General features: G+C 37.0%; 2 protein-coding genes across 5 annotated transcripts; one reads left to right on the top strand and one right to left on the bottom strand.

Annotated features, from left to right (window-relative positions):
• The first annotated feature begins 3,509 nt into the window (after positions 1-3,509).
• LOC114354912 (uncharacterized) lies at positions 3,510-8,569 on the top strand. Of its 4 annotated transcripts, none has more exons than XR_003656067.1 (3): positions 3,510-3,836; positions 4,339-6,400; positions 6,626-8,569. XR_003656067.1 is itself a non-coding variant. In XM_028307507.1 (3 exons), the coding sequence occupies exons 1-2, from the start codon at positions 3,674-3,676 to the stop codon at positions 5,337-5,339; spliced, it is 1,164 nt and encodes a 387-aa protein (XP_028163308.1). In that variant the 5' UTR covers positions 3,510-3,673; the 3' UTR covers positions 5,340-5,344; positions 7,378-8,569. The 4 variants fall into 4 exon arrangements, 3 of the variants coding, with proteins under 3 accessions (XP_028163308.1, XP_028163309.1, XP_028163307.1); XM_028307507.1 differs by having other exon boundaries at positions 4,339-5,344; positions 7,378-8,569; XM_028307508.1 differs by having other exon boundaries at positions 4,339-5,357; positions 7,378-8,569.
• Positions 8,570-22,118: 13,549 nt separating this feature from the next.
• LOC114354913 (zinc finger protein 100) lies at positions 22,119-26,257 on the bottom strand. Its single transcript, XM_028307510.1, has 4 exons — positions 26,186-26,257; positions 25,176-26,064; positions 23,735-24,453; positions 22,119-23,392 (listed from the first exon to the last, which is right to left on the bottom strand). The coding sequence occupies exons 2-4, from the start codon at positions 26,047-26,049 to the stop codon at positions 22,712-22,714; spliced, it is 2,274 nt and encodes a 757-aa protein (XP_028163311.1). The 5' UTR covers positions 26,050-26,064; positions 26,186-26,257; the 3' UTR covers positions 22,119-22,711.
• Between the last annotated feature and the right edge of the window lie 350 nt (positions 26,258-26,607).

The following is a 26,607-nucleotide window of genomic DNA, read 5'->3' as shown; positions in this document are numbered from 1 at the left end:
ACATTTTTATAGAACTAACAACCTTCATAAAAGGTCGCCTATTTTGTAACCACTGTCTTTCACCCGAAGACCTTATTTACATTTTGTGTGTCAGAGCAAAGCCAATCAGGTACCCGTATGTCAAAGAACGGAACATTTTCCCGAATAAAACTCTGGAGCAAGGGTAAAAATACGCTGTATGGACGGATGTAAATATGCGGATAAAAGGCAACCTGTCGCCACGTAGCACATAATGGTTGTCGTCCACGTTATCCATTACGCTAACGAATTTTGCTCTCGGCAGCCGATTCATTAGAAAGCCATTCATCTCTCGCTGACACGACGCCACCGGCGCAGCGCACTACATAATTGAGACTAAACACACGACCACTGGCCATTTACACTCGATTTTGTTTGAAACGGTTTTCAATCGATATTTCAATATGCATTTGATGTTGATAGGTAAATTTGCCCTGAGCACAAATCACTTTATTCACACCATGGCACAAAAGTGCCCAAGATATATGTGTCATATTGTCTAATATGTACAAAGATCCAAGAACCAGGTAGTTAGACGTAAAATGTGAATAACCTAGTGAAAGCAGAAAATACAAATTTTACAACCTAAGCGTTAAAATTATGAGGCTTCAGGCCCGGATATTAATATCCAGTTACATTTCTACTCGAAGTGCCGGCCTTTGTTGTAAACCGCCTACGTTTGTTTACAGACTAAGCAAAAACACCATAATCTGATATTACGATCACGCGACCCACTAATATCTTGAAGCAAAAGTGTGCCAGAATCAGAAGGAAATTCACGCCACAACAGGTAGTTAGTGTGGTGGAAAGTTTCTAACTTGACAAATGTAAAGCCCGGCAGAGCACACAAACGGGCCGTATGCATTTAGTTGAACGCAAACTTTTCGCTTTGTAAGGAAAGTGTGCAGTTTAAACTGCAGCCGCCCGCCGCCCGCCTACCCAATATCCGTCAGAGAGCGCGGGTATTCAGCCGGGGGACCGGCGCGATTGTGAGTCGCCCGCGCCGCTCGCGTCTGATAACAACTCATCCGCCGCCATTCCGCACAAACTTTTCTCTTCCTCTTGTCACGGCTCACGTACCTATCACACATGAATAACACCCGATTCTCCCCAAACTTTTATTGACACAATTTTAACATCGCCCCGTCCAAAAACACGAAATTCCCCGATGAGCACGAGTTGGCTCGTTAAGTTGTAGTGTATACGCGAGGCGGTGTTTGCACGCCCGCCCTCAAAACCAGCAAACAGTCTCAAGTTACACCCTCGCAATCTCTGAAATAAACATGCGTCGAGGCCACTACTGCTAACAACCTTAGCAACTTGGGCGCGAGAGCTTTACTAACTCTAGAGGATTAATCTTACGCGAGATTCCCTTCAGTGTATGTAACTAACTTTAATTACGATCAAATATTAAGAAGTTGCAAACTTTGCGTGCGCACACATAGCACCTATCAATATTAAATGACCGTCAGCGTCCTTTATAAAGTTTGGGGTTTTTTGCCGAGAAAATGACTTAGAAGTTGTAATTACTCGCCAGGCCTCACATAAACTTGCCGCTTGAATTTCACGAATACAAAATAAGGAGAAAACTAACTTTTACTAAGAGTAAAATGTAAGTGGTAGGGGGGTGCCTGTAGCTCAGTAACAGTAGCGCTTTTGTAGTGGTTAACAAAGTTAAGCAACCCATGCTGCGGTCGTAAGTATAACCATTCAGATCGTAATATTATTTCTATCATAAATATCGTTACGCCTGTGCATAATATGTCATTTTACTGCCTTTGACAATTTGATACATTGAACCAATCCACGCTAGGTAGGTACACCTGACGAGACCAATTGGCCGCAAATTCGGATTGTAGCACATGAACGTATTTTTCCATTAGTTAAAGGATTTGTAATATTGCATATTTATATGCTCCAAGCTTTACAGCGACTACAGTGCATAATCAACAAATTAATTAAAATATTTTGCGCGAACGACCTCCTGACATGGCATAAATATTAAATACCTAATTCTGTCTATTAATTAGCGAGTAATTTATTCATCATTTTCAATAAATCACATGACATATTATTGTATTATTTCCAACGTTATTTTATTACGTGCTATACGGTTTTCGTTTGTTAATTATTAACCATTAATTGTTTTATTATTAAAACATATTATCAAACAATGTCGCGTTCAATAAGCATGAAATATTGAAATACATTTCGATCATAATCGAATCATAATTAATTAACGAGGAAAAAATATTTCAATCATGTTTGATCTTATTACCGTGCTTTGCCAAATTTTACGAAACTTGAAACTCCTTGGCAAAAATAACTTGGTAACTTGGCAAATTTATAAAAATATTACATGCAGTTTCGAAACTTACCAACTAAAGGCCTGATATTTGATATTTAATCAACTGTATTAAATTGTTGCATGATAACGTTAATCTGTTGCAAATTAGCACAGCAACAAGATACGCACAACTCCCTACATACGCAACACGCATAACGATTAACCGATATCGTTATTAATTCTGTAAGCGATCCTTCATTAACCGAAGAGTTTTAATTTTAGTAAGTGAAAACGCTGAGGCGAGATAAAGAATTTGTTACAAGTTGGGGCCGAAACTCCCGGGGGCTAATTACATTGTTACATGACAAAACTTTTGGGTCGGGGGAAGTTTCTTTACGTTCCTTACACAGGCTTACGCTCTGCTGAGACCAATAAAATCACCTCTGCATCGGAGCACACACAGGCTTGTATTATCTATTGACCAATTTAACGCAATTGTTCTAACTCCAAATGATTAAATTCTCCAGTTGCCATCATAATTTTATCGCGCGCTTCGAATTGTTTAATGAATTCATCGTAAACCAATTAAGGTTTGCTTTCTCACCAATAACAAAATTAAATCTCGTTTATTGGATAGTAAATAATTTGAGTTATTTTAAGCGCGTACAACTTGCTAAACTTAATTATTCAAAGTTATTCAAATTAAAGTAGCCGTTATATTTTGCATTCGAATTAGTTCGTGCTTTTATTAACATGTCTGTTTGTAAAAGGCAATCTCTGGGACCATTGATCGAATTCCAAGAATAATTACACTAATAGAAAGCAAACCCCAACCATTTATATCAAGGTTGTATTCCTGGAATACATTTTCCGTGGTCATTGTATTACGAAGAATGAATTGTACACCAAATGGCATATCAAGTGTATGGGTGTTATTTCATGTGCAATAAGTAATAGTCAACATGCTACGTTTGATATACTTACTGTTGTGTACGTAAGTGAAACCGCGGGCAGAGCAAAGGCTGGAAAAAACCAAGGTCTCTTTTCTGTATAATTAGCTCAAGCATAATTTATTATACTTCATGCTTCGTTCTCGAGATTAGCATATTAAACACTTGTAGTAACGTGTAGCACTCACCATTCCACAACACTATTTGAGAATTTTTATTTCACACTTTTTTTTTTTTTTTTTTTTTGTCGGGTAACTCGATTTTTCCCTTCCCAATAACTTCATTCCGCCATTTTCATCATTCGTGTTCCAGTGCTTTGCCGTTCCACACGCGCTCGTCGTAATAAAAAGTGAAAGTTAAAAGTGAAAGTTATACACGTCACCACTAGTATTAGTTCATTTGTTTATTACGGAAAAATATGCCGAAACGTAAAAGTAATAACGATTGTGATCGCATACAACGGAAAATTAGGAAGTTGGAGAAAAAATTAGCGCGCAAAAGGCGCCGTCGACGTCATAGCCGTTCCGATGAGGAGTTATCGTCATCTTCTTCATCACGTCGATCGTCGTTAAATAAACAAGGTACTTACACTACTATTATTCACGTCGAAACAAGTATGATAGACCTTTGAATTATGCAGTAATATACGTAGTTCTTATAATTATTATCGTAATACAATATTATGATATTTTATATTTTGACTTACCCAATTTACCTACATATAAAAATAATTTATTATTAATGTACATTTACATTAAATGCCTGAAATATTAGTACTGCGGGCAGTACAGTGGGACTGTCTCTTTACTTTTAACAGGTTATTTTCTTACAAGTACATAATATTATGAAATATCAGTTTGCGGACAGTACTTGCTATGCCCTGGGACTGTCTCTTACTGCGAAATAGTAATTGTTAAATATATTAATTGTGGTTTGCGGACAGTACATGTTATAAATAACTAGGGACTGTCTCTTGCCGTGAATTCTACCTACTTAGCTTTACGTGCTCTGCGGACAGTACGTGTTACTTTAACTGGGGACTGTCTCTCAGCACAGTGGCTTAGAAGTGGTATGTCTTTTCAGACTACGACTACATCGGGTTGACTGATGATGAGGATGCGTATGTAGATCTACCCGCGCCACAGTCGGAAACCGATGGAAGGCCACCAGAATCTGGTGATGAGAACAAAACTGAAATGACTTCGTCAATACCCTCTGCCGTAACAGTTCCATCGAATAATGTCGTTCCATCGACTTCGACGACTACGGAACCTTCCACGTCAGCCGAACCAGTGGCAGTTGCAGTCGAAGACTCCTCCAACTTAGACAACGATCTATTGGACATACTGGGGATTGATCCCACCACTGATAAGAAATACGGTAAAGATTTACACAAAGATCTTTCCGTTAGATTACAACATTGGACCACTGTTGGTCTTGACAAGGACCTTAAAAAGGAGTTAAAAGATAGATATTTAACGCCCGGAAATTGCAAATTGATTGATCCACCAATTTTGAATGCAGAAATGAAAGCTGCTATTTCTGACATCAATGTTAAACGTGATAAGGCTATTGAAGCTAAACAGAAGGTACTTACCTCTGCTATAGTCTGTCTAGGAGAAGCTATTACGCTTCTTTTACCATCTAAAGACAAGGATACCAATCTTATAAAGTTGCTGATGGACGCAATTCGAATAATTTGTGAATGCCAACATAGTGACAGTGCCACGCGAAGAAATTTTGTTATGGGTGGTCTTAAAAAAGAAATCAAAGAGCAGCTGCAAAACACCAATATAGACAAGTTTCTTTTTGGCGAAAATTTAGCCGAAACTTTGAAGTCAGCAAAAACAATTTGCAAAACTGGTACAGATTTAAAACCACCTGCACCTAAGAACCCTATTAAGAAACCAACGACCTCTAATTCCACTAGGAATTTAAACTGGCAGAATCCGGGTCCGAGCCGCAGGCCAACGGGTCCACCAAGGATGAGGCAGCCTGCATCGACCTCGACACACAGTCGGCCCAACAGCTCATCAAAGCCGTCGCAGCATCATCAGCAGCGACCGGGCTACAATCGTCGCTAGACTCGGTAAAAACCGCAGGTAGACTAAGCGCATTTTACGATCAGTGGCAAATGGTTACAAAAGATCCAGTCGTTCTTTCATATATTAATGGCTACGAAATCCCTTTTTCGAGGCCTCCAGTTCAATCTTTCCAACCTATTAATAGGAAATATTCCGAGTCGGAAAGAATTCTTTTTATTGAGGCCATTGATAAGTTATTAATAACAGGAGCAATATCGAAGTGCTGTGCCCATCAGGACCAGTATTTATCAAATATTTTTTTAATACCCAAGCCAAATGGCACAATGCGATTTATTTTGAATCTGAAGTCTTTAAATAAATTTATTGATACGAATCATTTCAAATTGGAGGACTTGAGGACTGTTTTAAAACTTGTGTCAATAGATAGTTATTTATGTAAAATCGACATAAAGGACGCGTACTTTTTAATCAAAATACATGAGGATTATCGCAAGTACCTCAGGTTCCAATTTGAAGATTCTTTATTTGAATTTAATGTTCTTCCATTCGGATTGAACACCGCTCCATATGTATTTACGAAGGTCATGAAACCGGTTGTAAAATTGTTGAGAACCGCTGGACATATGTCAACCATTTACTTAGACGATTTGTGTTTAATAGGACATGACTTTTGGACATGTCTTGAAAATTTGCAAGAAACTAAAAGTCTGCTCACAGCTTTGGGCTTTATCATCAATGATGAAAAAAGTAGCCAAGAACCATCACAAACTTGCACATTTTTAGGATATGTTATAGATACAAAAAAATTCCAGGTCACCTTGCCAAAAGAAAAAGTTTTAAAAATTGAATCGGAATTAACAAAATTTTCAAAGATTAAATGCTGTAAAATTAGAACCTTTGCCAGTTTTGTAGGACTATTGACATCAGCTTGCCCAGCTGTAGAATATGGGTGGCTTTATACGAAACTTTTTGAAAGATGTAAATATCTTAATCTAAAAAATACACTTAATTATGATAAAATTATGTCCATACCAAGGACATTAGATTCGGATATTGACTGGTGGAAATGTTCTATCCACCATGCGAGTTGCAAAATTAAGGTTGACAAGTATGACCTGGAAATTTTTTCGGATGCCTCAACAACGGGGTGGGGTATAGCATGTGGTAATCAGAGAGCTAGTGGTCTTTGGAGTTTAGAAGAAAGCAGGCAGCTTAATCTAAAAAATACACTTAATTATGATAAAATTATGTCCATACCAAGGACATTAGATTCGGATATTGACTGGTGGAAATGTTCTATCCACCATGCGAGTTGCAAAATTAAGGTTGACAAGTATGACCTGGAAATTTTTTCGGATGCCTCAACAACGGGGTGGGGTATAGCATGTGGTAATCAGAGAGCTAGTGGTCTTTGGAGTTTAGAAGAAAGCAGGCAGCACATAAATTTCTTAGAAATCATGGCCGCTTTTATTGGCCTAAAAATATTTGCCAAACATCTTTCCAACTGTCAAATCCTCCTTCGCATTGATAATACCACTGCTATTTCCTACATTAACCGTATGGGAGGTATCCAGTTTCCACACTTGACAGAAGTTACAAAACAACTCTGGCAGTGGTGCGAGTCCCATGGTTTGTTTGTGTTTGCTTCATACATTCGCTCATCGGAAAATGTAATCGCCGATGCAGAGTCAAGGCGAATCCATCCCGACATTGAGTGGCAACTTGCAGACTATGCATATAATGAAATAGTTCATAAATTAGGCACCCCAAATATAGATTTATTTGCAAGTCGAGCTAACAAAAAATGTGCCATCTATGCCTCTTGGCATAGAGACCCGGATGCGTACGCCATAAATGCGTTTACAATTTCGTGGTCAAGTTATTATTTTTATGCGTTTCCTCCCTTTACAATGATCTTAAAATCCTTAAGAAAGATCATTTCTGACAAAGCCAGGGGTATAATGGTTGTACCGCAATGGCCTGCGCAACCGTGGTATCCACTTTTTAAACAACTTTTAGTGTCAGAACTTATAGTATTCAAAGCGGCAGAGAATTTAATTATATCAAATGATTGCAGTCGCCGCCGCCCCATGCACACAACGATTACCCTGGTGGCAGGAGTCTTGTCCGGGAGGCGATGATAAGAAGAGGAATCCCACTTGAATCATTGGACATTATATTAAATTCTCTGTCAGAAAACTCGTATAAACAATACGAAGGGTGCTATAAAAAGTGGTTCACTTATTGTAATGAGAATAAGTTGAACATTTATGAAGTATCGATTCCGGATATAATTAAATTTTTCACTGTCGTGTACAATGAGGGAGCTCAATACGGTACATTAAATTCATATAGGTCAGCTTTGGCATTAATAATGCAAAATAACATTTCTGATAATCAATGCATTAAAAGATTTTTCAAAGGGGTTTTCCGCTCTAGGCCATCAAAACCTAAATATAACGAAACTTGGGATACATCTCTGGTATTAAATTATCTTGGTAAATGGTACCCTAACGAAGGACTGAATAATTCACAAATTTCAAAAAAGCTTATTACTCTTTTAGCCCTTGTCACTGCACATAGAGTGCAAACATTTTCTAAAATTAAAATTAGTAACATACATGTAAATGAACAGGAAATCAAAATCAAAATCCCAGATTTGATAAAGACATCCAAGCCTGGATCAGCTCAACCGTTACTGGTCTTACCATTTTTTAATGAACGACCAGAGATTTGTCCCGCAAAAAGTTTGCTTTCTTATATTGAATTAACTAATTGTTATAGAGAGAATCATGATTATCTGTTTTTAAGTCTTCATAGACCTCATAATCCCGTTGGTACACAAACCCTATCTAGATGGATTAAGGATGTCTTATCCTTAAGTGGAATTGATACTTCTACGTTCACTGCGCATAGCACCCGACACGCAGCGACATCAGCGGCAAAAAGGCTTGGAATTAATATTGATCAAATCAGAAAATCTGCGGGTTGGAGCCCTAGCTCCCATACTTTTGCCAAGTTTTATAATAGGCCAATTGTTAATAATATGTCAGATAATTGTATGGCCAGAACTATATTGAATGATTCAACAAATAAGTAAACTAATTGTTTTTTGTTTTCTAAAGTTTCAACATAAATAATGATTATATATAGCCTTTCATTTACATATTTTACGACTATGTCTCTAAATATCTACAAGTGTTTAATATGCTAATCTCGAGAACGAAGCATGAAGTATAATTAGAGATTAAACGAACTTACCTGTAAGTGAAGTTCTATCCTAATTATACGAAGGCTTCGTTCGAAGAGATTAGCAACCCTCCCACCCAATCGCTGTCTCTCTTACCCTTTAAAGTCGTAAAATATAAACGGCATAACTCTAAACTGAATGATGAAAATGGCGGAATGAAGTTATTGGGAAGGGAAAAATCGAGTTACCCGACAAAAAAAAAAAAAAGTGTGAAATAAAAATTCTCAAATAGTGTTGTGGAATGGTGAGTGCTACACGTTACTACAAGTGTTTAATATGCTAATCTCTTCGAACGAAGCCTTCGTATAATTAGGATAGAACTTCACTTACAGGTAAGTTCGTTTAATCTCTAATTGTTATTAACATGCTTTAAGTAAATGGGACGCTTTGGTATTCTTTAGTATAATGACGAGGAGCTGGTTTGTAATTGTGATTCGATCATAGCTTTACTTGATATTCAGTAAAATGTACTTGTTTTAGGCTGAGATGCACCATCTACCTCACTTTGACCGAAACTATAACGTTATGTATGGAGTTTGACAGATTTTTGACGTACACGTACTATTAAATCTTAGGCAGTCGTAAATTTTAGCTAGGTCCACGGGCCAAGTCGTCGGATTAAATATTTTTTCTTCCGGCAACTGTGCCCATATTCAATGTGCATAATTAATAAATTAAATACCAAATCAACAAAAAGCTACTCTAGAATCTTAGTGGGCACAGTTCGTTCGTTTCAGCCGAAAGACGTCCACTGCTGGACAAAGGCCTCCCCCAAGGATTTCCACAAGGACCGGTCCTGCGCCGCTCGCATCCAGGGCCCAGTTGCCGGAAGAAAAATATTTAAAAATTCAATCCGACGACTTGGCCCATGGACCAAACTAAAAGTGGGCCAAGTCGCTGAAACACTCATAAATATTACAGATCTTGAAGAATAAGTATAATAAACCTATTCTCTTACAGGCCAAATGAACTGCCCACTCATCTATACGAAAACATAAAGTTAGAAACCGCAGCTTACACTGTTATTACGTTCAAACCGTAATGTACCCTGAATTATGTTTATTGGATATATCCAACACAACAGGAGTGTATGCTATAAACATTATTTATCTACCAGTAAAACAATTCGGTAGGCTTGTGGTCGGACCACCGGCGCGCGAGTGCGTTTCACTTAGTAGCCGGCGGATCATAAGCGATAGCGGGTAGGGCAATCTTATCATTAATCAGTGATTAAAGATAAGATGTTTTGTTTATTTGGAAACATAATGATTCATTGTCAATTTTAAAAATCCATATAGGTAGTAGATATTTCATAATATTTTTTCAAGATCAATGTTTAAATATTCATTGCATAGAATTTGGATAACCGCGAGCTTTTTTCCATGATATTATATTAGTACCTCAGACGTATAAAAAGCTGATAAGCTCTACAAAAGTCACTTGAAATGTTAAATTATTTGTGAATTTAGTGACTTTAACAATAATTTTAGTAGATCCGTGGTAAAAATTTCGTAAAAAAAACTTTCACACAAGTTAGTTTAATCTGAGCAGATAATCAGTCTATGCTTACAGTTTACTAAATTACACTTTGATCAATAAGGTAGAGTCAATAGCACCTTTCACAACTAAGTACTTAAAGTCCCACAGTGTATCTTACACTTTGTGAATAAACACGCTCTGTGATGATGTGCTCCTTGGTCTGTGATGATGTGCTCCTTGGTCTGTGATATTAACAACGCTCCCGCTACCGCCTATGTCTCGCCTCCCCGTTCAAATATTTGACACGAGCGAACGAGATCTGTTTGTATGCGCGTGCGTCGAAAGTGGCAGTGTGTTTGCGTTACAACTTACGACTGTTTTAGGTTTTAGTCGGGTTCGTTAATTTGCTTGATCTTTTTTGGTGTTTAAGCATCGTTCTTTAACGCTGATGAATGATGATAGTAAATAAATACATCCTTGGGCATTTTGATGGCGGTAACTTGTTCTAAACTAAGCAAAAGTTGTACTAAGTATGAATACCATATTTAAATGGGTTTTAGTTGCTTATGCCAAAGCTCTTATTCAGTAGTTAGTCTTATGCCCGTTTTCACCATCAATCCCTAATTTTTAAGTGACCCCTATAGTGGTAACACATAACAGGAATTTTGTTTTCATAGGGGCCATTTAAAAATTAGGGATTGATGGTGAAAACGGGCATTAGACCATTTCCAGGGCGCCTTTACACGTCCCAAATATAGCTTGCTCTACCAAATAGTTGTTATAAGTATTATACATAGAAAACTCAGAGCAATGTAAAGGTCATCGTGCATTGTGCGGCAAATGAACCTGCAACTTCTAGCACAGTAGTCTGACACGCCAACCACCAAGCTATTGGACCATAATGTGGTAATTAGCGATGCTAAGTCATTTAGTTCTCATAAGTATTTCTAGATTTTTTATTCTGCCTATAAATTCATTACTGATCCCAAGACATATCGTTAATAGTGAAATACTATTTTTTGTACTAAATAATAATTAATTAGTCTTTTCAAGACTACTAATGTATTATAATATGTAGATGGGACTAGCCAGTGCGGTACGTTAGAGAAAGAAAAAATATTCATAATGTACTATGCCTTTGGCATAATGACGCTCTCATGTTCTTTCCAGTAATTAACGATAGAGCATTATGTTCAAAAACTTTTATGCTAAACTTAATTACAGCTTAATATTCATTACTGGAAAATTCAATCACCATAATCCGTAAAATTTTATTTTATTTGCCTAACTCGCGTACCTACAGTTCTCATAAGAAAGAGCTGGCGCTTCCAAAAGATCTGACCTAAACCAAGATTACCTTCAACTAAACTTAATAAGGTTCATTTTACCTTAAAGCTCAGATGTTTTCTTCACACTTATCATAAGCCTTTTGATGTGAACTGTACACGCTAAAACCTCCGGCTCCGTTAATTTACATGATTTCTCAATAAATTCGCTTGGTGTAAACAAAATTGATGCCGTACAAAATTTTATTAGCCCCATCAACTTATCTAGGATGGTTTCATTACCACATCTTCTCATTAATTTAGCCAATTAACACGCCATCTTTGCTTTGGGACTTTAACGCTCGTATTCACAAACGGTGCTTGCTTAAGTGAAGCAGCAAATCAAACGCACAGCGTTGAATAGAGCTCTGTGATTGGTTGTTATGTCACCCTGTGCGTCCACGCCCACGCGCACTTTGAGACCTCATAGTGATGCTTGTGAATACGGGCGTAAGACCTTTATACGTGACGTTTTATCGTAGATGTGCATTATTATTATACTAATTTTGCCTTTCCCTATTTACTCCCACTAAGAAAGATCGATTTTTTTACACAAGCATATTTAGCTTAGTACGAAAGGCTAACCGGGACTATTAGTAATTTGTGCAATAACAAATTACTAATAATCTTTGAAAAAAATCCATAAAACATTTACTTATTTCATTTTATTTAAAGTGATTTTACGTAGTTTTTCATTGCTCAAGCGTGGGCGCCATCGCGTCGCGTCGTTGGGAAAAATTTCAAATAAAACAAGACCATTCTGACATAATTACCTTGTTCAAAAACCGACTGTACCTATACTTTTAATCAGTCTATTACCTCTAGATTTTCTAAAAACACAAATGTAAAAAATCCTAAACACTCGTCAAAATCATTAATTAATTATCTATGTTTGCTGTTAATTAACTTAAAAATTAAAAATACAATGGGTACTTTCCATCGTTTTCGCAAGTTTTCGATTGTTTCGTGTAGAGAAAGCTTGTAGGAACTGAAACAAAACACTATTATTGCGTGAGATATAATTATATTTTTATTGCGTTGTATCGTCGTTTTGTGTAGCTTTTAATTATTTTTAGCAATTTATTGATCGCGGCACCTTTAATTGCTCGTATTATTGGGATAGAATCAATTTATTGTTCTCATAATTTTCACAAAAAAAAACACACAAAACACTTTCAGAAGCCTGAAAGGCTATGTGCTAAAATGTACTAGAGACTTTTGCCCAGTAATGGGGACCTTGTCCAGAAGACATACATGTAGGCCTCCTAGGATGCGCGCCGCAATAAGCGTTTATCACGCCATTTTATCGTCTTTTCGCGATTCATTTGTCATCTAAAATCATCGATAAAATTTTATCATGGCACGAATCCTATCCTAACCCGTCTTTTTTTGAAGTACGTATAATAGTATCGTAATGAATCTTGAATTCTTGCATTGAACCAAAACTTGTGTGAAAATTTCTACAACTGTAAATTTGAATCGCTCGAAAGCGATTGATTTACATACTGCTTTTGAAATCTATTACACGTTTACTATAACTCCATAACTGCATAGAAAATTCGGTAAAACTTGAAAACTATGAAACCAAGATTAACATAAATAACAAACATTAATTATGTTGTGAATTCCTAACGACCTGTGAAATGTGTGAAATACCGTACGGCAATAATAAAATTAACAAGCGATTGTCATGTTACCGAATACGAGAACTTAAACTATTCAGAAATTAGCATTTTGACCATTAATAAATTACCGCTACACGCATCACAGCGGGACTGTGAGAATCGTATTTTGAGTACCGCGGTACAGTTGTCAAATGGTTTGTGACACCCAAAGTGGCCAAAAAGCTGACAACACAACCTTATTCCAATAAGGATTTTCGCGTATGAAAGATCCGCTAGATGGTGGGACGTGGATGTGGCGTCTGACTGCTGCGTGATTGGTGTCTGACTGCTGCGTCATGTCAAAAATAACCAATCATGCAGCATTTGGACCTCTCGTCTACGTATTGCCATCTGGCGGATTTTTCATACGCGAACCCTCATTGTAACAAAGACGTGTTGCGAGCTTTTTGGTTACTTTGGGCACAATTATTTGATCCTGACTGTACGGCAGGGTCATGTCTAATCCGTTCGAATACTAAATCAATGTCATCTACACAGAGAGTGACTGGCCACAACTGCATATTTTTTTCTTTTTTTCCATCACCATTTCGGAGACGTTCAGCGAAGACGTCCACTGCTGAACGTGAGCCTCCTTCAATGATTTCTAGATTGGCCAGTTGGTAGCGGCCTGCATCTAGCGCCTTCTTTTTTTCAAAGTTTTTTTTTATTGTGTTGAAAATCATTTTGTGCCAGTAACTCAACACATTATTTCCATTCTGGGAGTGGGTAGTTAATCATTCATAGCTCTCAAATAATATCCTTGCGATTTTAAAAAAAGGGATAATAAAAACTTTATTTGATAAATGAGACCAATTAAAATATGGCGAAATTTTCCTAATTTTGTTTTGATTGATATGCTTTGATTCCACTTTATAATCTATCTTTTCATTAAAAAAATTACAGAGACAAACAGGCTTATAATTTGGTTTAGTTCTAATAGAGATTAAGTAATGTAGCTTCTAAGTAAGCTTCTAACCGCTTGTATTTTAATTAGTTTTGCATTTAAATCAACAACGCCGCTAATAACATTGCTATTAAATTATTATCTTCATGGAATGATATTCGATTATTCTTCCTTAATCGTAATCGAACGAATCTGGTTGATCACCTGTCCGATTTACTTGATTTGAATTTTCTAATAACACTAACCAGTTTCAATTTTAATAATACTTCTAATCCATTATTTCTTCTTGATAATGATGATTATTGTTTACTAGTGATGACTAGATTTAATTTTGGCCAAGTTTAAGTCACATTTTATAAATGTAGAGTCAGTGAAGATACTGAGCATTTGTCTTTCTTTCACTTATTTAATTGTGTTTTGAAAAGCTTTGTTAAAAATAGACTAACATATGCAGTGAATTACGACTGCAGTGACGTCAGCACAAGCAAATTTGAACCAGAGTAACGCTAACTTTATTACAGCCCAAGACATGAGAGCTAATTTAGAACAGACTACCTTTAAAGCGTTTCTATATCTCTTATTCCCTCATGATAAGATCTATATTGAAAAGCCCTTTTATTCGAGTTGTACAGCTTCCATTATAACGTTGAGTGTTCCTTTGAAATTACCGCAAACAAGTACCAAAGTGCGTACTTCAAATTCAATGACCATAAATAGAGTCTATAATATTATCGATGAAGCAAAACTTTCTACCATTAACTAAGAACAAACAAAAGAATAAACAAAAACAAGGAAACAGAACAGAAGTAACAAAACTGAAAACCAGAAGCCGATGTTGAGGTTTGAGATATGAAGGATTTATGTATCACCAATACAATAACTGGTCCGACGTCAAACGGAACGACCGCAAGAACCGCGAATCCGATCCTATCACGTTTTCTCGATGTTGTTGCATCAATAAGAGGGTTATATCTCTTAAAATACTGGATTTTAAACGTTTTCGAAACGTCTATTACCTGTTCATAGTTATATGAGTAAAAGTTTTGACAGAATTTGACAAGATTTTCGCTGAGATTTTGGGTTTTACCATTGTCGGCTATCATCAAGAAAAGCAGCATTCAATATATGTTAACATTCCTTTAATTTTCTCTTACCAGAGAATCATGTTTGTCATCCTCTCACTCTTTATTATCATGTAAGTCTTCATCAAAGCTTATAGATTCGTCATGACATCAATATTTTTAATAACTTTGCTTCATCGCCACGCATAACTCCTCCCCCCTACCACTTCGATCAGCCTCCGCTCTCAACGACACCAATTGTCGCTGATAAAATGCATTACAGTTAACCGTGGTAGGGGCATACCTCGCATACGCGGCCGCATTCTCTCTGCCACTTCTTTCGCCACAGACGCACGCTCGGAGAAATTCTACAAAGTGCATTCCGATACTATCCAACCAATCTCGATTCGGTTTGATTAACGCACATACTTTCCCCAACTCGATTGCTGCGTGCTGATCGATTTCTTAATCATGATTCCATAAAAACAATTGAAAGTTATCATTTACTGCACAAAAACGCAGCTTAACACGAAGTAATTATTAATCTGGAGTATAACTTTGTAATTGTATTTAGTTTGCGTTACATAAATCAAGTTCCCTAACTGATACTATCAACTTAATGAGATAATAACAAGTATTAATTTGATTATATTAATAAAAGGGTTTAATTAAGTTAAGACCGGTCTCGCTCAGATAGCTTCAAAACAATAAATCGCGAACTAATAGCACAGCTCATTGAACACGTTTAATAAAATTGGTAATTTCCACATTATAATGTAAATACTCGCTCATATAGTTATAGAGTTGTACCTTTTTATTGGGTACAAATATTTTTCACGTTGTAATTAAATGAAAGGCCAGTTTATAAGCTCGGAATGCGGTCATGCTTGAAATGTTGATTAAGCTTTTTGCGTTTCGATCTTCCGTCGAGAGCGGACCACAAATCAATGTAGAAAAATCCAATGTAATCTCTACACTTTCGTAGTAAGGTATAGAATCGTGCGGCAATAATTAAATTCGGATTAGATTTAAATAGATTTCGCATAGCTAGCACATTTTTCTTTCATCGCATAGCTAAGTAGTACTGTTATTAGATACCACTTCAACAAGTGTGTTTTTGTTGGAAATACTTTTTCTATTGTCTCTACCAATAAGGGGGCGTCCATAAATTACGTGAGACAATTTTGGCTATTTTTCAACCCCCCCGCCCCCCTTTGTGAGATTTGGTGAGATTTTGCCTGACCCCCTCCCCCACCCCCTAATCTCACGTGATATTTTTAAAAAATCCGAAATTTTCTTAATTTCGTCATTTATTCTGCATTTTAGTATTCACACATGCAGACGGAAGCATTGTTAGTTTTATTTGTTTAGACGGTATAGAATAAAATGTCATTAGGTATCATCATAGAAANACACGTTACTACAAGTGTTTAATATGCTAATCTCTTCGAACGAAGCCTTCGTATAATTAGGATAGAACTTCACTTACAGGTAAGTTCGTTTAATCTCTAAAAAATCCTCATCAACATCAAAATCCCCATTCAAAAAATTTGCGTATAATTTCAAAGAGTAATACGTTTGCTCTCGAAAGGTATGTATTCGTAGAGCCACAGTAGAGCACAGCAGAGAACCATTTTATGGTGTTACTAGCTTTCGCATTTATAATTAGTAGGATAAAACGACGTTTGTGCATGCTGTGCTTAAGAAAACTTTGTTTAAATTGAAGTTCAAATTAAACTTTAAAGAACGATGTTGTTGGTTAATATTATACATCCTACCAATAAATTAATAACATAGGTCACACTTCTGTCTACATAATAACTCATAGTAATGGCACATTTGAGCCCTATCCTATTTATACGAGATTCCCCCGCTGTCACGGTACGTTAGATTTATTTCTTGGGTCAGTAGACATCTAGTTTATTTACAATGCCCCTCCGTCCACCAGGCGAGCGCGGATCAAAGAATATCCTGTAATAAGGTCATAGGTGGCTAGTGGAAAATACGCAGGCATCCTATATTGTAGTTTATGGCAGTCCAGAACAATACCATAAATACATTTCACTGGACGGCCGTAGACATAAGTCCTAAGTTATTCGGTCAAATTCCATATTACAAGGTTGGATTTTTAGTCCAATGTCCCCCATAAGGATACGATGTAGGCAGATTAATAGTGTAGATTGGTACTTAGTGTCACATTTCAGCTAAAGACCAGTTTACCTTCCGTGTTGCGTGACAAAATTGCAAGTTATTTTGCTTACTTTTGCCTGTGCTTTTGCAAAGCCAAGCGTGGAGATTATGGCAAAACCCTCCACTATAGTGGAGGAGGCTCATAGTCCAGCAGTGGACTGTAAATGGCTGTTGATGATGATGGGCTTAAGTAAGTATGAAAATACGATAAAAGGCTTCATTCAAACCCGTATTTATTATTTAAGTATCAACTTTTTGTAATACCTACCATTGTAAATCAAAATACTCTTGATTTGCTTGTTTTCATACAACGCATTGCTAAAACTAGAGTCCAATGTGCGTAACATAAGGTAGAGTAAACAAAAAGTTAAAATACAATCTCCAATTCAAAGTTAATATCAGCTAAATGCCAAAGGTGAAGTAGGTGCAAACTCGATCAGAAATTTGCACCTCCCGAGGGATTCCGGTTAACTTCCGCTGCGCTCGGGAACGTCTGGTATTGGTATTGGAGATATTGACACACCTTCATCGACCTGAGCGATTTTCCTTCGTACATAACATGAAAATGTAGAAGATTAGAACAATTTCCCTCTGTTACAAAGAGTAGAGATTACCAAAAAATTTAAGTCGGTATATGACCGGTAGGTACTCGTAAGTTGTTCTTATATTTCTTCTGTCTTGGTTTTGATGGCCAGGTTCCTGATGTCACATTATAAGTGTATGATTGTAAGGCTAACATAATCATAGTCCACAAACTTCTTCCTGTCCATTCAAATCTCAATGGACTCTACATTATTAATCTAAATGAACTCTAGCAACAAGTTAGTTTTGATAAAATAAAAAGAAATTAAATCTTAGGCTGGTTTGCACCATCTTACTTTAACTTTGACTAACGTCAAAAATCTGTCAAAGACCATACAAAAAACACCGGTTATCATAATAGTTACGGTCAAAGTTAAAGGTGGTGCAACTCAGCCTTAGAATCCGTTAGCAAATGCTCCAGCTCTACATTTTCAAATGGAAGCTCTATAAATTACTTTATGAATGCAGTCAGCAAAGCCTTGGAAATGCCTTAAGAAATGAAGTGCAATAACTAGGTATTCCTGTCTGATAATGAGTTATTGGATCCGGAGATATTAAATTACAGTTGCAGTTGCATTTGCACTCAGTAGCGCTTTATTTCGAGGAAGATATTTATTTAGGAATCAAATTGCAGATTTTTATCAGTCACACACCTGTTTTCAGGTAAGTTGTATGCCTAACTTAAAATCTCAAGTAACTATGTTACTTATTAGGGCTCTAATTCATTAAGACACACATGCACATGAGAACGCTATAACAATTCTAATTATTGTTAATAAATCCACTTTACCATACGATTGCATAACAAAAAATATTTCTACACTCATTTGGTTTATGGACATTGGACATTGGAACATACGAGTACATAATTCAGGAATCATTCCCGTAACTCGTATTGTATGAATGGATTTTATATCACCAGGGTAACATTCTGGGGAGCTCGTGTAATTCCGACCGAATTGTTTGGCAGCGGAATTTCAGAGTACCTGTTACGTACCAACTGAAAAAACGTGTTCGCTCAAAAACCGTAAATTTTGCAGAATCGTTCGTTATGAATCGCTGTTGTTTTGACTGGGCGACCTCGTTTCGCTGGCGTTAGAAAAAAAATGCGCCGCCGCGAAACCGTTTGATTTAAGAATATTAATTTAACACAAATTTTGTTCCGGTAAAAATAAACTGGGGACTTCCCTGTTATAAAATTACACCGCGCCAACCTACTGCAGCATTTTCCTGGTGAAAAAAGCTGATAAAACGTGTTTTTGCATAATTAGTCCGTTTGTTATCCACCGTTTCTGTGTTTATTTTGTCTACAATATTTAAAAGGTGTGATAAGAATGTTCATTAGTCGAATATGGTGCAACACAGTGGGTCCAAAGTTTGGGTCTTAGTGGGGTCAGTTAAGCTATCTTTTTTAATTAGCTCCCGTTAATTACTGCTTATGATAGGTAACCTATGTTATGTACTTTTGACCGTTACCTGTTAAGTCAAACAAAACTACTTTTGCATGCTTTTTCAGTTATACGTTATCATATAAGCAGATATACAATTAGGTCATATTAGTGAGTTATCTGGTGACTATTATGACCTATTTGAAATTGAAATTCCCATAGCTATGAGGATATGTTTGCAGTACAAAACCGCTAAATCCGTTAATGCAAATGGACATCTTTAGGAATTATTAGCGTGTTTGTATACTTGGACATATTTACACTAGAAATCTCGTTTATCGCGATTGCTTATCGCACGAGGTCGGTCTCCGAATCCGGTTGTTGCTAAACTTTATGTAGTTTGTTTGTTTTATCAAATATAATGCCAAAAAATTATAAATAGCATGATTTTAAACTAAAATTATGAACAATTGAGGGCTATGTTCAGCAGTCGGCGTCTTCTGGCTGACATTATTGCTGATATTTGTATTGTAAGTAGGTATGTATTGATTTTTGTATTGCATACAGTTACACATAATATACAGGATGGTTCGTTTTAGGCATAATGTCATAATAAATACAGACACTTTCAAATCATTAAGGTGCTTATCATTTTGTGAACTGGTTTACACACCCGTTACTTATTTATCCATAGTTTTGAAGTTTCAAGCTCACACTGATATTTAAAATTTGACAAATTACATTTACTATTGACTCTTAAATTATTTCACAATGCTAGTTATTAACCGACTTTTAAAAAGGACAAGGTGCTCAAGTAAACTTTACAGTTGATTGAAGTATGGCGGTGGTTGTTTGACATGAAGGTATTAAATATGATTGACATTATCAATACAAAAGCCAAGATAGATCTTAAAACTATACTAATAAAAAATACTTAATTTACGAGTTGCTCATTCAAGTCCGTGATGGATCCAAATAATGGGTTTTTTCCCGTTGTCCCACTGATGGGAATTAATTTAATTAAAAAATATAAATATTGTTATTGTCTCCACCGACAGGAGTGGCGACAACGGTAATGAAAATCATTTTTCTGAATTATTTAATTAAATTCCCATTGTTTACACTGGTGGGGACAAGGGGAATAAACGAATATTGGAGTTTAACCACACAGCCCTATGTTCAAAATAAGTTTCAGTGGCGTTTTGAGCTATACTAGGTATAATATGATGAATCTATAGTTCTTTTACTAATTAATAAGTATTTGGTAAGAAAGTTGAACTCTCTTGATCTGGAAGACTTCGATTCCCAGGTGGAAATCTCTGTAATTGTTTTCAGGTAGGATATTCATCCCTGATGAATCAACCTGATTGTCTGAAAAGATAGATGATTTCATAAAAGTTAAGCCTCATAGGGAGCCATTTCGGACACCCATCTTATAGTAGAATTTCAGCGCACGGGAATCGAACCCGCTACCTCTCGAATCAGCACTCCGATGCCTCGCTGGGCTATTGGGACCTAAATTGTAAATGGTCTCACTGACAAAGTGAATATGAAAAAGTAATGTATAAAAACATCATTCTTAGAGAATCTTATTTCTGGTAGGTACAATGGTGTTAAAATAATAAAACTAGTAGCTACTGTGCGTTCACTTGAAAAATAACATTGTGTTTTTCAACTGAACGCGAACGAAGTATACATGTATATGCAAATATACCTATTTTACTATGTAATATTTATATATCTCGCAGGATAAAGTGTAACTTTGATTTTATGTAGTAGAGAAATACATTTAAACAACAAAAAATTTCCTGAAACGATAATTTCAGTTCAGGTGATATCAGAAAATCCTGAACACGGCGGTGTTTAGACAAAGAGATCCATCAGACCCAATGGAATTTGAAGTGTAGCCGTCCCAACTGTAGCTGCTCATAAAACTGTTCTATCACTAGCAGCAATAAAAGCTAACGATGCCCGCCGACGGGCGTAAGACCAACAACAGATAGACAAACTAAACCCTGTATGGATTGAAGCTATTAACAGCGCATTGAATTGTCGAAACGTGACAGCGTACAAGATTATTGCCATTATTACTAACCTTATAGAACTGAGTATCCTCGGTGCGGGTCACGCGTGCGGCACTCGACTTATTTATACTGCTGGGCTGTGTGTTATATGATTTTTTTATTGATGTGTAGCGTTTTTTTGTGTGTCAAATCTCGCGGGCGCGTTTTTTGTCGCGCTTGGCGGCTCGAGACGCGGCCGTCGCGGCGCGTGGACTCGGACTGAGGAAAAGTGGAAGTCCGATGTCGGTGCGGGCCGTCAGGTGGCGCCGCGCGTGCGCGCTGCCCAAGGTCATGCGCGGTGCCGGCTGTGCACACAGCACACGAGACACAGCCCGCACCCTATGCTCCACAGAACACAGGAACTATCCAGGCTATTTCCCAGTTGCCCCCAGGATAGCTTCCACTGGGGGCTACTGGGAATTTATTTACAAAAGTATCCCAGTCTCCCCGCCTGTGAAAAACAGTGTTAGGAAAATGGATTTCCATGGTTTTCATAATTTGTACATATTTTTTTTTTAAATGGGGGAAAACGAAGACTTTTTTGTAAATAAATTCCCAGTTGCAGCACTTTCAATGGGTATGCTGACATCACTAGTTACCAAATTACAAACAGTTTGTTGCTTGATGTGAATGACGTGTGATCCGTAAGCATGTGCTGAAAAAATACATTTTAAAATATTTCAGGGCAGTTTTCACACATTTCAGGGCTAGATTACCCAGGATATCGAAAAGGGAATAAAGCACCTACTACCACCTACCTATTGTATTAGTGCTTATTCCGTAGCACTTTACTTACGCTACTACACTCACTCATACGTGTGACTTTGATAATGTTGTAAAATTTGTAAATTAAAAATAAAATAAATATAAATAAAACTTTATTACACAAAACAAACAAAACATAATACATAATAACACAAAGCCAGCTTTAGATCGTATTAATAAATACACGGTAGGTAATTAAGTTGATTATCAACAATTCTGCATTATATTTTTACTGTTACTTAGTTTATGCAAAATTTAATTTTACATAACAATAAGTATTTATGATCGTAACGTTATTATGCACAGATACCTACCTACTTTAGATTTTTCATAACGCCATGATTTTTATAATCACTAATCATGATTTCATGTAATATTTTCACACTTACAGTGCATGATTGGAATTAATGTTAACACAATATAAAAGAAACTTTCTCGTCATCTATAAAAACAAATGATAAAAAAACAAAACAACAATTAAAGATCTCAGAAAAACAAAACAAAAGAAAACAATTAAGAAAAGTATAAATTCTTGTAAAACCAAAATTTTTAGGAACTTTTTAAACTCATTCATTACTAAAAGATCGTAAATTTATCTATTTTAAAAATATTATGAAACCGAATGTCACATTTTCTGTTCCTGTGATTTTTGATTTCCTTACTTGTGATTTTGTAAATATTAATATAAAATCTTGTAAAACAAAACACATATAAAATGAAATGAAAACTTACAAAAAGGTTTACTTGTATCTTTTCTTCCTCAAGAGTTTCTTGGCGGGAGGTATTGCCATATTATGGACATTGATGCAATGTTTTTTCAGCTCAGAATATTTCCGAAACTTGGACCCACAAATTAGACAGTCCACTATAATTTTTCTAACGTTGTGGACAGTCCATTCGTGGTCCCACTTCTCTTTCAGAGTCTTGAAGTAATCGTGACAGAACCTGCACCGGAACCTATTCGACAGCTGTTTAGTGTGAGCACATTTTATGTGTTTATTCAGCATAGACTCAAAGTAGAACACCTTATCACAGTATTGGCACGTGACGGGAGCATTTTTATTGTGGTACTCCATGTGCAGTGTGATCATCTTTTTAGAGTTGAATTTCCTGTGGCACAGATCGCACTGGAGGTATTTGGTGCCGTGTATTTTTTTGTGTTTGGAGAAGTTCGAGGAGTCGCTGAAGGATTTGTCGCAGAATGTGCATTTGTAGAGGGTGAGTTTTGCGTGTTCGCGGAGGTGTGCTTTGTACCTGTCGACTTTGGTGAAGGTCTCGACCTGGCAGACTTCGCACTGGATGTTGAGGGTGCCGTTTCTGCTGACGGGGGTCTTGGCGAGGGTGCTGCGGATGATGTGCTCGATTAGGTGCCTCTTCAGGTCGCCGACGCGGTCGAATACTTTCAGGCAGACGTCGCAGGCCTGGAAGAAACAGAATTTTAGTTAAGGTCTAGCGTCTTAAATCTAACTTAATTATTTTGATAAACATTTTCAACTTCACTCTTTAGAGCTTCATTAGGATTGTCACACACAAAAACAGTAAATTCACTCTAAACTGAAGTAATTGACAGTTACTACGAGTTACACAGAATATGAAAATGTACCTACTCATTACATTAGAGTATTATATTATCTGTGCATTAGATAACTATAATTGGAGTCTCTGACGCAAGTGACGCAACTTCTATTTTCACACATCTGATTAATTAATTAAGTATAAATTAATAAATTATCTACAGTAAATAATATTATTATAAAAATTACCTTATTGTATCTCCTGTGTCTCTTGGCTTTTTTGGCGTGCAACAAAAAAATCTTATTGGACATAACTTTCGCAATAACAGAATCAGCCTTTTGTATTTCGTCATTCGTGCACTCGTCTAGTATGTCGCTTTCAATTTTGAAGTCTTCATCGTCCCCTGGAGAAGGCGCCATGATGTCAGTGTCACTGATGACCTCATCTATCAGGGACTCAGTGAAATCATCGTCGCTCTCTTCTTTAGTGAACTGCTGATTTTTATGCATTTCTTCGTGCATTTTCAGATTGGTCAACTTATTGGCGACAAAATCGCAGTAGACGCACATGAAGATATAGTGAACCTTAGCGCAATGGGACCTCAAGTCCTCGATATCAGCATAGGTTTTGCTGCAGTGCTGGCAAGCGTGCTTTCGGGAATGGATTTTCCTATGAGTGCGAAGGGTGAACTTTGACGCGAAGACTTTGTGACACTTGTTGCACTCTAGTTCAGGGTCCCCATGGCCCATGCAGTGGAGTTCGAACTTCTCTTGGTTCTTCAGACTCTTGCCACATTCACTGCACATGAACTTCACTTCGCTGCCAGGACTGGACGAGTCCACGTCGAGGGAGGTTGACCTGGGCGTTCTGTGGCTGCCCACCATGTGCTGCTTGAAAGCAGATATCTGGTCAAATATCTGCTTGCACTTGTCGCACTGATATTTCTTCTGGTGGGGATTCACATTATCTGAAATGGAAAAAGTAAGTTATTGCTTAATAGAATGTAAAAGAAGAATTCTGGGTGTTATCCTCAAAACAGGTAGGTATTGACGTCTGAAAACTATGCTCAATTGCAAAATAACAAAGTTATAACTTTGTTATTAGTTAGTTATTATTTAGTTATATTTTTCTTGTTAGAATTTCGTGTTTGATTAAAATATCTAAGCAATGTAAACAGATTATTTCGCTGTAAAAGATAATAGTACAGTACCAACGTAAGTTTTTACTTAAATAGAGATGCAAGTCGATCTTGAGTACAGACCCAACTGTTGGTGTAGATTGCACAATAAGTTACAATAGAATGCATGCACATAGTACGACCTAATAATAAAATGTTGTTACAAACAATAGGGTGATATTTTAAAGTTTAATTTAAAAAGTTTTGTTTAGGGTTAGGACTCTAAACAAAACAAACTATTTGAAATATAAGTAAGTCAATTCTAACATAAACCAATGGCAGGATTTGAACCCGCTACCGTAACGGTCGTGAAAAGTTCGTTACGGATCAAGACAACATGCTATGGACTTAATGTTAGAAGCATTTTCTGCAAATTCAACTGAGTGGAAGAGAATAGTTTTTCTATTGTTTGCTTAGTTTTGTATTTCGTCGTATCATTAGATATCTAATTCGAAATTTTGATATTTTGCAAAAACTAGAGAAGGACTTAAATAATAAGAGATATCACTTACCAATAACAACTTCATGATCGACCTCCCCAGTCCCAGAACAGACCAGGGTCGGGTCATTAACTGCTATCTTCTGAATCGTCTGTCCACAGTGCGAGTCGTGGCCCAGGAACAAGATGGTCTTCCGCTGCTTCGACACCGACTGGATATCCGACGACATCAGCTGTTTCAGAGCCCCGTTCTCGCTCTGAATCCCGATGTATTTGCGCTCCTCCCTCGCCTTAGTCTCCTTCTCATTCATTATCTCCTCAGGCAAGTGAGAGAGGAACACCCCGCACTCAAACTCATCCTCCTCATACAAATTCAAATTGCCTGCATCAGAAGTACTCGGCTGGACGTTCTCCGCCGGAATCTTCCTGAACTTCTTATGCTCAAAATCCTCGACCGGCGAGTAGTGTATGGATTCCTTGTAATTGTACACGTTCTGAGTGATGTACGTGTTACGTTGTTCGACGGTTATATGCCCAGACCTTGTCTGGCGACACACGGAGTACTCCTGAGTCTCGGTTGCGTCATACTGGTTGTATACGTACGGGCTTCTCACCGGGTCGATCCATACCTGGGACTGATTGTACGGATACGTTATCTGATTTCCCGATTCAATCTGCGCAAGCTGATCATGTTCGAATCCCGAATCTTCCGTTGGAGATTCAACATGATGAACGTTAACATCATAACTATCTATAAGTTTCACGTTACAAAAACCGGTGTAGATACACATTTCGTTACCTTCCGTGTCTTGCGACGTGATGTTCAAGTCGATAAATACGTTATCGGTCACCTCACAGCTCGTTTCCAACGTGGTACACTTCTTCGGGATGAGAAGCACTGGATACATGATGTCGGACTCCGACATCGTTATGTTCGCTTGGTCCATATTTTTGGGCACGATCTATGTAAACAAAGAAATTCCATATTCAATAAAACAGCTGACTATATCATGGTTGTTGAAGGTAAATTAACAACAAATAATTTCATAAAATACCAACGATTTATAGAGAAATTAAACTTACCACGTGTTGCGACGGTGGCAGGATAGAAATGGGTCCGCAGAAAATTTAAAGGAGGTACAACCGTCACCGTGACGTACATTTTGCAATCGAATCTACCTCCGATTTTTAACATTTTTGTGGGAGGTAAATTTAAAATTGCAACGGTAGAAATACGTCAACTTTAGTTTTTTTTCCCATTTAAGTTTTGACTTAGAAACGTCACGTTAACAAAAACAAAATAAATCATGGAGTACGCTTTTCTTTTTAATATTTTAAAAATAGAATGCAAAATTCCCTCGTTTATTTTTTGTTATGTTGATTGAAACATGTAATCTAAACTGACCCTTATTTCGAAGCATATAAAGCTGATAAATGCTTAAAGGTATTTATTGTAGGTCATGGTCATGTTCTATTTTACGAATTTTCTATCTACGTCTTGATTT

Source organism: Ostrinia furnacalis, unplaced genomic scaffold (genome assembly GCF_004193835.3).
Source record: "Ostrinia furnacalis isolate ACB-3 unplaced genomic scaffold, ASM419383v2 OfSCF2259, whole genome shotgun sequence".
NCBI classification, from domain to species: domain Eukaryota; kingdom Metazoa; phylum Arthropoda; class Insecta; order Lepidoptera; family Crambidae; genus Ostrinia; species Ostrinia furnacalis.
Note: the sequence above shows the minus strand (reverse complement) of the source record. Positions and strands in the feature narration are given on the sequence as shown.